The sequence below is a fragment of the Stomoxys calcitrans genome, chromosome 3 (genome assembly GCF_963082655.1).
Source record: "Stomoxys calcitrans chromosome 3, idStoCalc2.1, whole genome shotgun sequence".
Taxonomy (NCBI): Eukaryota; Metazoa; Arthropoda; class Insecta; order Diptera; family Muscidae; genus Stomoxys; species Stomoxys calcitrans.
In genome coordinates this window covers 93263180-93279103 of record NC_081554.1, presented here as the reverse complement: position 1 = coordinate 93279103, position 15924 = coordinate 93263180, and the positions used below count along the sequence as shown (strand labels likewise).

The following is a 15924-nucleotide window of genomic DNA, read 5'->3' as shown; positions in this document are numbered from 1 at the left end:
TAGATCTGAACACATTTTACCTTACTTTTGAAAGTTCTTTGCTGTGCTTTTCTTTGAATAGAAAGCATTGAACGAAACGGTCTTTAGCCGGACAATATCTTGCAATGGAATCTAAATTAGATTTTAAGACCAAAACAAGTAAAAAGGCATTAAGTTCGGCCGGGCCGAACTTTGGATGCCCACCCCACAATCCGATGAAAATTGGATAATTTATGCACGCAAATTCGGCACGTACATTAAGTGGTCTTATAAATATAAGTCATATAAGTCTATATGACAGCTATATTTAAATACTGTTCTATTTTTACCATATTTGTGTCTGATGGCGGGTTACCTAAAACTACTCACTGCTTAAAATTTCAGTGAAATTGGAGAAAAAATAATGCTGTTATGGGCTTCAGACCCTTTATCGTGAGATCGGTCTACAGAGCAGCTATATCTAAATATAGTCCGATCTGAACCATATTTAGGTCCGATTTTGGTAGGCCTAAAACTACTCACTGCTTTAAATTTCAGCGAAATCGGATAAAAAATAAAGCTTTTATGGGCTTCAGACCCTTTATCGGGAGATCGGTCTATAATGCAGCTATGTCTAAATATTGTCCCATCTTAACCATATTTGGGTCCTATGTTAGGAGGCCTAAAACTACCTACTGTTTAAAATTTCAGCGAAATCGATTAAAAAATAAAGCTTTTATGGGCTTTAGACCCTTTATCTGGAGATCGGTCTATATGGCAGCTATACCTAAATATAATCCGATTTGATCCATATTTAAGTCAGATATCAGGAGGCTTAAAATAACCCTCTGTTTCAAATTGCATCGAAATCGGGTAATAAATAAAGTTTTTATGGGCTTCAGACCCTTCATCGTCAGATCGGTCTATATGGCAGCTATATCTAAATATTGTCAAATCTGAACCATATTTGGGTCCTATATTAGGAGGCCTAAAACTACTCACTGTTTCAAATTTCAAGTTGAAGTCTTTATGGGCATTAGACCATTTATCGGAAAATCGGTCTATATAGCGATTTGGCTCGTTCAAGAACTTAAACAGCGTGCATCAAAAAGATGTATCTGTGCCAAATTTTAGCTCAATATCTCAATTTTTGAAACCTGTAGATTGATTACAACAGACGGACGGATAGACGGACAGACACACGGACATCATTAAATCTTCTTAGAATTTAATGACGGTCCGAAATATATATACTTTGTAGGGTCGGAAATCGATATTTCGATGTGTTGCAAACGGAATGACTAAATGAATATATCCCCTATCCGACGGTGGTGAGTATAAAAAGAACAGACAAATCTTGTCTTTTAATTTACTCTTCTTGCAACAAACCCATTATCAATTAAGCAGCAGTAATTTTCAGCAACATGATGACATGAGTGAGGTCCACTGTTGATAGGGACCGGTTCCAGTTCTCGTCTCCTTACATGGAAAAAAACCTATCACTTTTATAAAGTTTTGTCGTTCGAGGTGAAGAATTGTCACCATTTTAACACCGTAGGATAGGTCCTGGAACAGTTCGAAAAGGTTGAGAATACTTTGCAAGTATTTTTAAGAGAGATAACATTAGTTAGCAAATATATTTATCAGAAAAGCAATTTTTAACAATAATTAAGCGACTTTTTAAAAAATAATTAAGATTCATTAGTTATGGCAATCACTTTGCATTACCTGTAGCATATGTCCTGTGCCAGATAACTAATTCTCCACTTAAGGACCGGTATATTTGAGGCAATTGATTACAGCAGGGTTACCTTTACGATTTACAGAATCAAAACATCCACTCTACTCAATGGTTCAAAAGGATTTACAGATGATAAGAACAAAGAAAAAAATGTTTATCATTGTTTTTGTATTTTTTTTTAATTTATTGATAATTTCTTTTTATATAAATAACATTACTTATATTTTAAATTGAACTAAATAATACATAGTACATATTACAAATAACAAAGCATTCAATAGACTTTTTCATAACTAACAAAAGAACAAAATCTGACAGTTAAACGGAATAGATAACAAAAACTATGATGTATTCATTGAATGTTAACAGAAAATCAATCTCGGCATGCGCCTTAAGACATTCACCAAGCAACGAAGTTTACAATTCGATTGTAAAATGCATTGAAAAATGCTTACTTTTAATTTACACATGATTTGAAACTACTTAAAGGGATTTTAAGTTAACAGAGAAAGAGATTTTAAGCAGATATATGTAAATATACTAGGACTTCTGCAATGTGTTGAATAATTAAACAAAATAGGACAATTAGTTGTAGCAGTTGTTACAGGGCAATCCAAGACAAGACAATCAGCCCCGAGAAGATTCATTGTTTGATGGTACAGAGAATACCAGTTATCACGTGCACACATAAATAATTAAAGCATAGTGTGAGAGATGGTATATCACCATGTTTTGGCGGTTTATCTTTTTCAGCCAGATGGCATAGAAATAAAAATTTGCAATAATTATTTAAATACCTTTCAATACAATCAAATACGTAGTAAATTACACTTTGAAGATCTAATTTTTATATATATTTGCTACAAACTTGCGAACTAATCGATATGTGTAGTTAGGACTTTATATAGGATATTGCAGGTTATTTGCTCTTTAAAAATACATCATATATGTGTCATCCGTGCAATTATTGTACTTTTCTCCTAAAGCTGTATAATTTCGAAACCAATTTTTGGACTGTTATCTATAGGAAAAATAGTTTTCCAATCTATTTTAATTTGTATTTAAATGTCCGTAGCATATCTTTCATAGAAGTACTTCTTTGTTCTCTATACTTGAACAGTAGCTAAATTTCTGAACCTAAAAGATGCAGTTACTTGTTTGTACTTTTTGGTATGGGATGCGCCATTTTATTTTTTCTTAAGCGTTTTCGCAAAATAAGTTTTGCATAAACAATTCAGCTATATTATCGATTATCTCCTCGGGATGGATTATCTTGTCCTGTTGATTAGAATAATAATTTCAAATCTTCTTTTGCAGCTGTTATGCCGGGACGTGTTATACGGGGGACGTGTTACTTATTTTCTAAATAAAGTAATAACAACAAGTGTAAAAATAGTTTTTTTGTTCTTTTTCCTTTGTTCACATTCACATCTAACAATTTCTATGTATCGCGGTGATTCTAGATTTTTGTCATACTTAAAATATACATACATATATTTTGTTTTGTTTTTTCTTTTGTTTTTGCAATAACAATTGTTTCAATCAATTGTTTAATTCAATTAATTTTTATTGTATTCCCTACTTATGAAATTCTTTGTATTTCGTTCAGCTTCTTAATTTTGTTTTAATTCTAATTTAAATCTGCAGTTTCGCTTTTCCATTACATTCTCTTTAAATCTACAATTTTCACATCATGGCATTTATTGTGGGTCAGTTTGTATTTGACTCCCAAGAGCTCGGATTTTAATTTCGTTTTATTGTTGTTGTTTGTGTCGTTAGGGTTCCAACATCAGCATCTTGATACTCAAAGCCAAATCAAAGCTCTGTTTGAAGCTCGTTGTTAGTAACTCTGGCGTTTCTTGATTTTCTTTGAATTATTTGTGGTGTTTTTGTCCTTAGGGACTTACGCTTAATTAACGCTTTTGTTACATAGTTCCACTTGCTAATTTGTTTTGTTAAAAAAATGTTTAACATTTATACGAGGTAAATTTTGCAACTACACTTAGGTTTTTGTTGATGCCGGTCATTCCAGAAGATTTCACCTGCTTGGGTGCAACTCTTCCTTTAGGCCATTCATCAATGCCATGCGAAGAGTACATGACTCACTAACAGATACCCAGTTGACACTATTATGCTGCCAATCATCACGGGGAAACCAACCCTAGGGGAGAAAGCAAACAAGAATCATAAGCAAACATTTCATATTTCCAGGTTAGTGGCAGACGCTACTCACTTAAAGAATTGCAAGAATGTAAATTTGTAACCATGTTGCTCTGCAACACCGGCACAGACCACATTCGCCGAAGCACCAATGAGAGTACCATTGCCTATATAAAATAGATAAACAAATGGATATTAGTATTGTATATTAAAAAATATATTTCCTTATTAATTTTGCAAGCACACATCCAATAGATCGGAACTCCTAAAAAATACTGCACACTAAAGATTATTTTGTCATTGCCTGGCCTTCGCGTCTAACAGATACCGGCACTTAGGTGGAGACACAATACCAGCCATGAACCAACTTAGGGGAGTGGTATTGAAAACAATTGAGGATTTTGTAAGTAGCACGGAATTCCTAACTTAAACTTTTCTTTTTAGAGGTTACTTTATAGTTTTTAGAGCGCACAACAAACCGATTACTGGCTTAGGTGTATGTCCATAGTGGCATGGAGCGGATTAATATCTGCACCCTCTTTTCAACCTAACCTAAAGATTATTTCTTCAATCGAAGGATTTTGGTAATGACGTTCAGCCAACGATACATGACACAACTTTAGAATTTTCTAAGGTAAAATGTTGTCCTATTTCCGAAGCCGATTAACTTTATACCTTTAACTATCTTTTGACCTTCATTTAAAGCTTTTTATTCTAAACAAGTAAGAAAGTGTTAAGTTCAGCCGGGCCGAATCTTGGGAATGCACACAAAAAAAATAATAAGCCATAAACGAAATTTTCGACAAGTAAACTTTATTTGCAAAAAACATGTGATATATTCGTGCAAGAATTTGTGACCAATATAACATTTTTGTGGAGTTCAAATTTCGACCAAAATTGGTCAACAGCCATAAGAGAATGCCATGTTCCAAATTTGGTGAGGGTCGTTCAAAAAAAAAAAAATGGCAAATTACTGTATTGCTACTCAAAATTGGACGAACATATCTTATATATAACAAGTAAAAAGGCATTAAGTGCGATCGGGCTGAACTTTGGATACCACCACCTCAGATATATATATATACTAGCCAAACCGGGCCCGCTCCGCTATGTCTTTAATATCTTTTTAGGGTGGGGACACTTCGCCCTGAATGCGGATATCAAATTCATGTCATTGTAGCTTATGACGTTGAACGCATTCGAATCCTGGCGAGAACGTTGCCGACATTTGCGAGATACAATGCCATGCATGCAAGGGCATCTGGGTACTTGGACCCAAATTTTGATAACATATTCGTTTTCTGGTCTCCAATACCTTTCATTTGATACCCTTATTGTGCCCATCGGACCACTTTCGGATATTAGTGACGTTTTTGGGGTAAGGGAGAGGGTCCGCCTCCATCCGATATCTCAAAATTATATTGCCTAGGTTTGCTTCCAGACAAACGTACACAATCTATGAAAATTTTAAGAAAATCGGTTAAGCCAAGTATCATATAGCCATAATGGGTCTAATGGCGTTTTTGAGGGGTGGTGTGACCCCCTAATCTAATCGAATCTACTCCCGAATACCTTTCATTCGAGCTCCATATTGAAATGAACGTCCAATATGTCTGTTGATGGAAGTTTTGGGGTTGGGGCGGCCCGATGGGAACTAGGACTCAAATTCTAATACCATATTCGTATTCTACCCTCCAATACCTTTTATTTGATACCTATATTGTACCGATCGGTCCACTTTTTATTTTGGGTTCCGACACCGAAAAATTATGTGGCCTATGTTTCCTTCCAGACCAACCTACACAATATGCGAAAATTTCGAGAAAATTAGTTCTGTCGTTTTTCAGCCTATACGGAACAAACAAACCGAGTCCCATATATCCTTGACTGGCTAATGTGCGCATTTTAGGCGTTTTTGTGGGGGTGGAGTGACCTCTATACTTCGACATGAATTTGTATGCCAGATTCGTTATCTACTCCCGCATACTTTTCATTTGATACCCATATTGTCCTTATCGGCCCACTTTTGATTTTGGGGGGTGTTTTTGGGGTAACGGTGGAGGGTCCTACCCCTTCCGTTATCAATAAATTATAAAACCTATTCCTACTTCCTGACCATATTCATAATCTACTCCCGAATACCTTTCATTTGAGTCCCATGTTGTTATGATCGTCAAATAAACCTATTTTAAAGGGTTTTGGGGCTGGGGCTGCCCCCCAGGTACTGGCCTATGTTTCCTTCCAGACAAACCTACATAATCTGTGAAAATTTCAAGGTAATCGGTTCAGCCGTTTTTAAGTCTATACGAAATAAACAAAACAACCGACAAACAAACAAACACAAATTGAATTTTATGTATAAGATTAAAAACCTTTCACCATAATATATGGAAAAATGCATGAATTATGAACCCATAGCAGCTATATCTAAATATAGTCCGATCTCCAGCTTATTCAAAAAGGCTATGTACCACAACTCACACATTTACCGGTTAAAAAATACACATCTCATCGGCCTAAGAACTATAATCGGGAGATCGGTATATGAAGCATATTGGACACAAATGGCGAGAAGGCTAACACAACACACTAAGTCGAATTTCAGCGAAATCGAGTATATATGGCGGCTATACCCACATCTGAATCGATCTAAACCGTATTTAACAAGGATTTCGAGAACCCTAACACAACTTATTGTCCCCAATTTTTGGGTAATTGGATAATAAATGTAGCTTTAATGGCCCTACGACTTTAAATAGGTGGATCGGTCTACATAGGGACTATATCAAGATTTCGATTTCGCTGAAATCATTGAGTTGTTTTAAGCCTCCCGATATCCGACTCAAATATGGTTCAAATCGGACTGTATTTTTATATAGCTGTCATATAGACCGATCTGCTGATTAATGGTCTTAACCCCATAAAAGCTGCATTTATTACCCGATTTTGCTGGAAACAGTGACTTGTATAAAGCCTCCCGTTAGTTATACAATAGCTGCCATAAAGACCGGTCTTCCAATCTAGAGTCTTAATCCTGTAAAAAGCGGATCTGTTGTCCGATTTCGCTGGAACTGTGACCTGTATAAAAGTTCTCGGGACTTGAATCAAATATGATCCAGACCAGCCCCCATTTGCATATTTCTATGAATGTGGTGGTGGAATTGTTATAAAAGAGGATGGATTAGATATCCATGGTGGTGGGTATCTAAAGATCGGCACGGCCGAACTTAACTCGATTTGACTTTTTCTTTTTTAAATTGTAAATTACATTACATGCTATTGCAAGTTTAAAAGTTATTCTCTTAGGCTTCAAAGAAATTTTCTATAAAACTTTTTATTCATAAGTTTTTATAAAAATTAAAGCATGTTTAGATTTTCAGTGAAAGTAACCTTAATTTAATGAAATTCTACTCTCGATTTAAAACCCATAACAAAATAATACCCTGTACCACAGTGGTGGTGTAGGGTATAATGAGAATGTGCAGATTGCAAAACTTACCTCCCAGACATGCTCCAAACGCTAGCGCCCAAACTAACGGCTGCAAGGGAAGTTTAAGCGCTGTGTTTTGAGCTAATGATATGGTTATTTTGACCATCATTGTGGTCAGGGGTATATTGTCGACAAAGGCAGAAGCTATGGCAGAGACCTGAAAGAAAGTAATGAGAACTCTCAATTCTATTTTATATGGCTAATGCATGGCTTACCCATAAAATAATTAACACAGCCACCATCAGACGTGATTCCTCACCCACACCCAGAATTATGCTCTCCGTCATGTTGCCTATCCACTCGATTAAGCCCAACTCAGATAAAGCCTCCATTAAAATAAAGAGAGCGGCAAAGAAGAGCAGAGTTGACCACTCCACTCGGGCCAATATCGCTTCCATGTCCTCGATATCGGCTAATATGATAAGGAAAATGGCACCCAAAAGAGCAGTCCAACCGAGTGAAAGGCGTTGAAGTTCAGGAACAGAATGCAAAAAGAAGAGACTTATCACAAACACCAAGGCACAAGAGCATTTGATGAGCAAAGGCTTATTACGAATGGGATACTAATTTGGAAGAAAAGACACAGAGAGAAATGTTTACACAAAAAGGGAATTTTAATTTGAATACAATAGTCACCTTTGCTTGTAAATTCTCTAAGGTTTGCTGATAATTGATGGCTGGTTCCACAGCTGCGGACATTTTTTTCTTTAAGGAGCGCTTCAAACGATTAACTTTTTTCATCAGCGTTTGACGCACCAGTTCCTCATCCTTGGAGTACGAGGACAAACTTGCCGCAGCCCTCTTCCATACATGTATTTCATGGCGCAGTTCTTCCACTTCGGGAGATTCCTTGAATTGCAGGTCGGCGATATTACGGAACTTGTAACGCAGTTGCACATAGGAGGTGAACATTACCAATATCACACCGGGTAACATGTGCAGAGTAAAGATGGCAAAGTTGACACCCTGGTAAAGGCAAGAAGTCCTTAAGTTTCACTACACAAAATAACAACTTTTTGATTTACTTACATTTTTCGATATAAAGCTGTTCGAGGCAATGATCACATTTGGAGGATCGCCTACTGGGGTCAAGGCTCCACCAATGTTCGAGTAGATGACCATGCACATTAATATAGGAACCGGATTAAGAGACATAACCTCACAAAGGCGTATGGTAACAGGTGTCATCAGCAAAACCGTGGTCACATTGTCCAGGAAGGATGACAATATTGCCGTAAACAAACACAGACAATTGATCAGTGGCCATACATGGCCATTGGTGATCTGCAAAGAGAAAAAAAAAATTCATGGACCACTTTTGCGCTATAACATCAGCATCGATTACCTTATAAGCGTACACAGCCAAATAGTCAAAAACACCAGTCTCTGAGAGAATTGCCACTAAAATCATCATACCGAAGAGCAGTAGCAATGTCTCCACATCAATCCAACCCATGATGGTGACCATAGAGGGACGCGAATTCAAAGCAGCCAGAATACCCACCGATAGTGTGGAGGCTATAATGGCTGCAAAGGTACGATTCACAATTTCCCATATGATCATGACGTAGAGACCACAAAGTACCACGGCAGCATAGATCACACCCTCTTTCTTGTAAATCGGCGACTCATCAATGCTCAGTTGAAGGGGGAGTTCCGCGTCTATGTTTGACACAAAATGCAGCGTCAGTTCAGTGAGATTAGTGTTGTTGGCATAATCGCCATCTAGTGGCTCAATTTGGAATTGAAATGCCTTGTGTGTCTCACGCGTTGAATCCATAAACTCGGGATAGACCAGATCAAGGATCCAGAGTTTTGAAACAATCTCGTCAAAAGCCTTCTCGCCGGACTCATTGTAGTAGGTACGTTCCACAAAGATTTCCAGCCGTGGTGGCGGTCGTTGCAGTGTGTCTTTGACAGCATCAGCCTCTTGAAGACGAAAAGCTCCAGTCAGGTGTAAACCTATTCGTGACAATTCAGCGGTCGAGATGGGGAAAACTGGGGGTAGAAGAAAAGTCGAATAAGCAAAAATTGTCTAGTAAGAGCAATGTAAGCATAAAAATTTCGTTAATTTCCTATAGGGACTTCCAATAGGGACTTTACAAATTTGAACTTAATTTGTTAACGCACTCTTACATTAATCATTGTACTGTCACTACTACTGTACACGCACGAACAATGTCTTCAAATCATAAAAATTTACTACCGAAGTTCAGAGTCTGTGACCGTTACTTCAAGAGCGTTAACTGCAATTTTGGACGTAGCTAATTTTTGGCTAAATGAATTCGTTAATAAGCAAAATATGTATTATTGGACAGGTGAAAATCCACATGTGCTTCACGAATCAACATTTCATCCAATAAACAAGCGTGCTAAGATCGAATCTTGGGATTCGGCCGGCCCGATGTGGAATAAAAATATAATTATGCAAAATATATTTTTATTCCACATACCAAATTTCTGTAAAACTAGCAAAAATTAAAGCTTCCCGAACAAGGATAATCAAGAGAACGGTTTATATGGGAGCTTTACCAGGTTATAGACCGATTTGCACCGCACTGGCCCAGTTGTTGAAAGTCATAACAGAACACTATGAGCTAATGTTAAGCTAAATCGGAAAATTGCGCCTCCCAGGGGCTCAACAAGACAAATCTGGAGACCGGTTTATATATAGCTATATCCAAATCTGAACCGATACGGCTCATTTGCAATCCTCAATGGCCTACGACAATATTAAGTATCTGTGCAAAATTTCAAGCGACTAGCTTTACGCGTTCGATCGCTATCGCGATTTCGATAGACGGACGGACGGACACGCTAGATCGATCACTATTTCGAGGTGTTACAAACGGAATGACTAGATTAGTATACCCCCATCCTATGGTGATGGGTATAAAAACTGTTTGGTGCGGTATGCACGATGCCTATCGTCACGTTACCTAGAATGGACAAAGCTACCGCACCATGCTCACTGATTACTTTTGACCTGAATTGAAAGATATGGACCTGGACGACATGTGGTTTCAATAGGACAGTGCCACAAGCCACGCAGCACACATTACAATCGATTTATTCAAGAGTTCGTTTCATGAGCGAGTTATCTATGTTATGTTCCAGTCCATTGGCCGCTTCGTTCGTCTCTGTCGGGGAACTACTCTTTGGTCCAGAGATCAGCACTGCCGCACAGTTAACCAGTTTCTCTTCGATCATTCTTCGGAGGGCCCATAGCTGGATGTATCACCAGACATACGTAGGTGAGAATCGGCATAACCGAAACCGTCGTAAGCATCAGTGTACCGTCCCCGGCGTAAGTCCCTAAATTGTTCCTCTCAAGTAGCTACCGGAATCCCATTCCTTGACGTTTCTTCTACAGCTTAGTTTCTGGTCAAGAATCACACCCAAGTACTTGGCCTCCGGAGAGAGTAGCAGCTCTACCCCGTCCAGGACAGGTAGCTCGAAAACATCCAGCATTCCTCTCCCGGTGATATTTATACGCAAAACAGAGTTGACAGAAAATTATTTTTTTTTTCTTGATCACAGAATTTGGTAATGATTGCGAGCCAAAGAAGCGAATCTTCAAAATACAAATGTTGTCTTTAAAAAATATTTCCCTTAAAGAAGTTTTTGCTTAAAAAATTGGAAAAGTGGACATCTTTAATTTAAGTTAGTCTTTTTTTGCCTGGACTCTTAAAAGGTAGTACAAACATTTTTCAGTGTATCCGGTCCTTCTAGTGCCGGCAACTTTTGTGATGCCTTCAGCCATGTATCACGGATTTCAGTGCAAAGTAAACCTTTTGATACCTTACATAAGCCAACAGATGTGGAATAAATCGCTCTGTATTGTAAGAAGAAGTAAGAAGTCTTCAATGTGGCATACATGTTCCAAAAATGTCCAATAAATACAATAGCTCTACATTGTCATAGGGTCTTCAATGAGGCTTACATATTCCAAATCTCTACTTTGATTACAAACTAACATGTCGATCTACATGAAGCAATCCCATGGCAGCCGGTGTACGTACCGGATTGACCCGATGGAGTTCTTCATCGGCAAGGGCTGCCGCCTCAGAGTATAACACACTGCTACAACAACAACAATCGACATGAATAGGTTGAATAAGAATGTGCGGTACGTGCTACTGTATCAGTTAAGTTAAGGGTAAAACAACCGAAATAAAATCTTTAACAGTTTAAAGGTCAACTGCAATAGTTGAGTTGAACAACAGTTTTAGTCTTGCACTAGGTTTGCAGATAACTTTGATAATTGGACCAAAAATCCTCATTAAATTTAAAATTGTTCTAAGTATATACTTACCTCTCTCCGTGCCATTCTTTGGTATGCTTATCAGCTTCAGCTCATCCACATGCTCGTTTGTGGACATCAAAAATGCTGTGAATACACCCCAAACCACGAGCAGTATGGCTATCTTAAACCATATTAAATATTTTTTAAGCTAAACAGAAACAGAAACGGAAAGAGAAATTTAATTATAATTAACAAGAAGCATTAGCATTAGAGGAGGTCAAGCACAATTCCGTTTACCTACCTTGGAATGACCATGGTGCTCTGTCTCATCCTGTTGATCCTCATTGTTATTCTCCACATCTCGCCCGTCTAAAATGCGAACTTGTCCCATTTCATTTGTGACATTAATGCCAATTGGCGAAAAAGCATTTGCATTTTTATTGTGGCCACTGCCACAGAAGATGACACCGCCCCCACCATCAGCAATTTTGCCATTGTTGTGGTCGTGGTCGTCGGTATCGTCATTAGGCAAGGGATCAACATCGGGAGGTTCATAACCTGCATAGGAGAGAAGTGAAGAATTTTGTCAATCTTTTTCATCTACCATTGTTAAGGTAAGTTTATATAAACGTATACTGGATATCTATCCGAAACATTGTTGTGCTGGCAACTATAATTTTCATATAGTGTTGCATTGTTTAGTGCAAAGAACAAGACAGCACTATCTATTTCAAAAAATGTTAATTTCTATTTATTCGAAAACATAGTAAGAAAGCGAAAGCGAAAGCATACTGGTGAAACACCATAAACTAAATCAGCTCTCCTGCATTTCCCCAACACTGTAAGGTGAACAAATGATGTCTAAGGCGAAGTAAGGTTTATGCTCCATTATTCCCCAATTTATATTGGATATATAAAAACAATTTTTGGGGTTTTTGATTTCATTTTAATAGGTCTGTTTAATCGTTTTTTGATTATTATACCCTCCACCATAGGATGGGGGTATACTAATTTCGTCATTCTGTTTGTAACACCTCGAAATACGCGTCTGAGAACCCATAAAGTATATATATTCTTGATCTTCATGTCATTTTAAGTCGATGTAGCCATGTCCGTCCGTCTGTCTGTCCGTCCGTCCGTCTGTCTGTCGAAAGCACGCTAGCTTTCGAAGGAGTAAAGCTAGCCGCTTGAATTTTGCACAAATACTTTTTATAAGTGTAGGTCGATTGGGATTGTAAATGGGCCAAATCGGTCCATGTTTTGATATAGCTGCCATATAAACCGATCTTGGGTCTTGACTTCTTGAGCCTCCAGAGGGCGCAATTCCCATCCGATTTGACTGAAATTTACGTGATGTTTTGGTATCACTTCCAACAACTGCGCTGATTTTAGCTCAAATCGGTCCATGTTTTGATATAGCTGCCATATAAACCGATCTTGGGTCTTGACTTCTTCAGCTTTTAGAGGGCGCAATTCTCATCCGATTTGGCAGAAATTTTGTACAACGGCTTTTCTCATGACCTTAAACATACGTGTCTAATATGGTCTGAATCGATCAATAGCTTGATACAGCTCCCATATAAACCCATCTCCCGATTTTGCTTCTTGAGCCCCTACAAGGCGCAATTCTCATCCGAATGAACTGACATATTACACAATGACCTCTACAATGTTCAGCATTCATTAATGGTTCGAATCGGACTATAACTTGATATATTTAGCTCCAATAGCACAACAGCTCTTTTTTAATATTCTTTGTTTGCCTAAAAAGAGATACTACGCATAGTACTCGACAAATGCGATCCATGGTGGAGGGTATATAAGATTCGGCCCGGCCGAACTTAGCACGCTCTTACTTGTTTTTTTGTTGTTAATTTTTCATGAAAAATAAAATTTAAATATTGGGACAAACTGTTGTTTTGTATAGCTTATCTGTCTCTAGCACCAAGTGCTTATTGTGTTGTGGCAATTGCCAATATTTGCACCGGATATTAAATTTCTTGTTTAGGCGGATGTGTGGCCACCCTGTCTACTGTACCTTCAGTTTGGGGTTGCTAATTGTTAATAGCGGTAAGTTCAGGAGGAGAAGAATCGTAGGCTAAGGGTGATTTAAATACATGAGCAAAAGATGTGATGAATAATAGGAAGGTGAGAAGGCTGGTTGTCAAAATTTTAATTTTTTTGGTTATCTGTTTATAACCACCACCATAGGATGAGGCGTAAACTAATCACTTTATTTCACTAGAACACCTCGGAATTTTGATCTGCATCACAATGAAGTATATATCATACTAGCTGGACGGGGCCCGCTCCGCTGCGCCTTCTTTTACTTTATGTGGAACAACATTTTCCTTGGAATATTTATTTTTGACCATTAAAGAGCTTTTAATGAAAAACCATGCTACGAAAATAATATATCGCTTGATTAACAGTTTAACAATATAAGCACCTTTATCGGAATCCCATGTGATCTTTATTGGTCTACGAATTTAAGTTTGGTTGTAAGGTGTACTCCATTCTTAAAATACTTTATTTCAGCCCAAAATTCTTACGATGCCTGATTTAGGGGTGTTATCGGGGGTGGAGTGGTCCCCCAGACACTTGGCCCTGAAAAAATATCAGCATCGTGCTCTTCTCTCAAATACCTTTAATTTAAACCTAATATTGCCATTGGTTTACACATCGCCCAAAAATTGCTTATCATATTCGTTTTCTAATCTCAAATACCTTTAATTTAAGCATATTGGCACGGTCGAAAAATTTTTAACTTTGGGGAGTGTTTTGGGGAAGGCGTGATGCCCTAAATACATGGTACTACATTTGGATATCAAATTCGTATTCTACTCCCAAATACCTTTATTTGAGCTCCATATTGCTATGGTCAGTAAAAAATGGCTGTTTGTGGGATATTTTGGGAAAGGGGTAGACCCCTAGAAAATTGGTCCCGAATGTTGAAATGGGTATCAATTCTTGCTCTACTCCCAATACCTTTCATTTAAGTAAATATGCCCGAGGGGTGTTTGGGAAGTGGGGTGTTTTGGGCAGTGCGGTCGTCTCCCAAACATTAATCCCTGAAAATATATCATCAACGTGCTCTATTCTCTTATATCTATTGGGTTGCCCAAAAAGTAATTGCGGATTTTTTAAAAGAAAGTAAATGCATTTTTAATAAAACTTAGAATGAACTTTAATCAATTATACTTTTTTTACACTTTTTTTCTAAAGTAAGCTAAAAGTAACAGCTGATAACTGACAGAAGAAAGAATGCAATTACAGAGTCACAAGCTGTGAAACAATTTGTCAACGCCGACTATATGAAAAATCCGCAATTACTTTTTGGGCAACCCAATATATATCATTTATTTGAACCCCATATTACCATTGGCCTCAAAATTGGATATCAAATTTGTTTTCTAATCTCAAATACCATTCATTTAAACCCCTTATTGCAAAAGCCAGCAAATATTTCCGGTTTGGGGTATGGGCCCTAATAACTATGAATATCGAGCTCTACTGTTTTGAAGACCAAATTGTCCTGGTGAGCAAATACGTCCTTCTGGGGGGTTGTTATGGTATTTGAACGTCCCCCAGACAGTTGGTCTCGAATGTTGATGTTAGATTCACGGTCTACTCCCAAATATCCTTTATTTGAGATCAATTTTTCCATAGTCGGCAAATATGACCGGTATGGGCAATGTTTTGGGGGATGGGGTGGCCAATGAGTGACTTGGCTTAGAAAATATATATCAGATTCGCGTTCTTCTATAAAATACCTCTTATTTGAGACTAATATTGCAATGATCAGTAAATACTTACTATTTGGTTGGTGTTATGGGGCGGGGTGGCCCCTTAGACACTTTTTTCGAACATTGATATCAGATTCGTGCTTTACTTCCAAAGACCTTTCATTTGAGCCCCATATTGCTATGGTCGTAAATTTGTCTTCTGTGGGGGATGTTCTCGGGGATGGGCGGCCCCTTAAACACTTGGTTCTACATCTGGACATCAGATTCGTATTCTACACTCAAATAACTTTTTATAGCCCCATATTTTCATGGTCAGTAAATAAGTCCTGTTTGGGGGGTGTTTTGGGAAAAAGGTGGACCCCCGGAAACTTTGTTCCAAATTTTGATATCAGATTCGTATTTTACTCGCAAATATCTTTCATTTAAGTCCCATATTGCCATGGTCGTAAATATGTTCGATTTGGGGTGTTTAGGGGGTTGGGGTGGTCCCCCAAACACTTAGTCAGACAATTGGATATCAGATACGTTTTCTAGTCTTAAATACCTTTCATTTAAGTCCCATATTGACGTTATTGGTGTATAT

General features: G+C 37.8%; 1 protein-coding gene across 7 annotated transcripts in view; it reads right to left on the bottom strand.

Annotated features, from left to right (window-relative positions):
* Positions 1 to 2884: 2884 nt before the first annotated feature.
* The window catches only part of LOC106084088 (P protein), a 251127-nt gene continuing 238087 nt past the window's right edge, over positions 2885 to 15924 (bottom strand). For all 7 annotated transcript variants that reach the window (XM_013247553.2, XM_059364415.1, XM_013247554.2 and 4 more), the window contains 9 exons: positions 11897 to 12153; positions 11665 to 11803; positions 8695 to 9347; positions 8379 to 8633; positions 7986 to 8315; positions 7565 to 7912; positions 7359 to 7506; positions 3933 to 4026; positions 2885 to 3860 (listed from right to left, as the gene is read on the bottom strand). In XM_013247553.2, coding sequence (XP_013103007.2) covers positions 3776 to 3860; positions 3933 to 4026; positions 7359 to 7506; positions 7565 to 7912; positions 7986 to 8315; positions 8379 to 8633; positions 8695 to 9347; positions 11665 to 11803; positions 11897 to 12153 — 2309 coding nt within the window. In that variant the 3' untranslated portion in view covers positions 2885 to 3775. The remainder of the gene's footprint in view (positions 3861 to 3932; positions 4027 to 7358; positions 7507 to 7564; positions 7913 to 7985; positions 8316 to 8378; positions 8634 to 8694; positions 9348 to 11664; positions 11804 to 11896; positions 12154 to 15924) is intronic.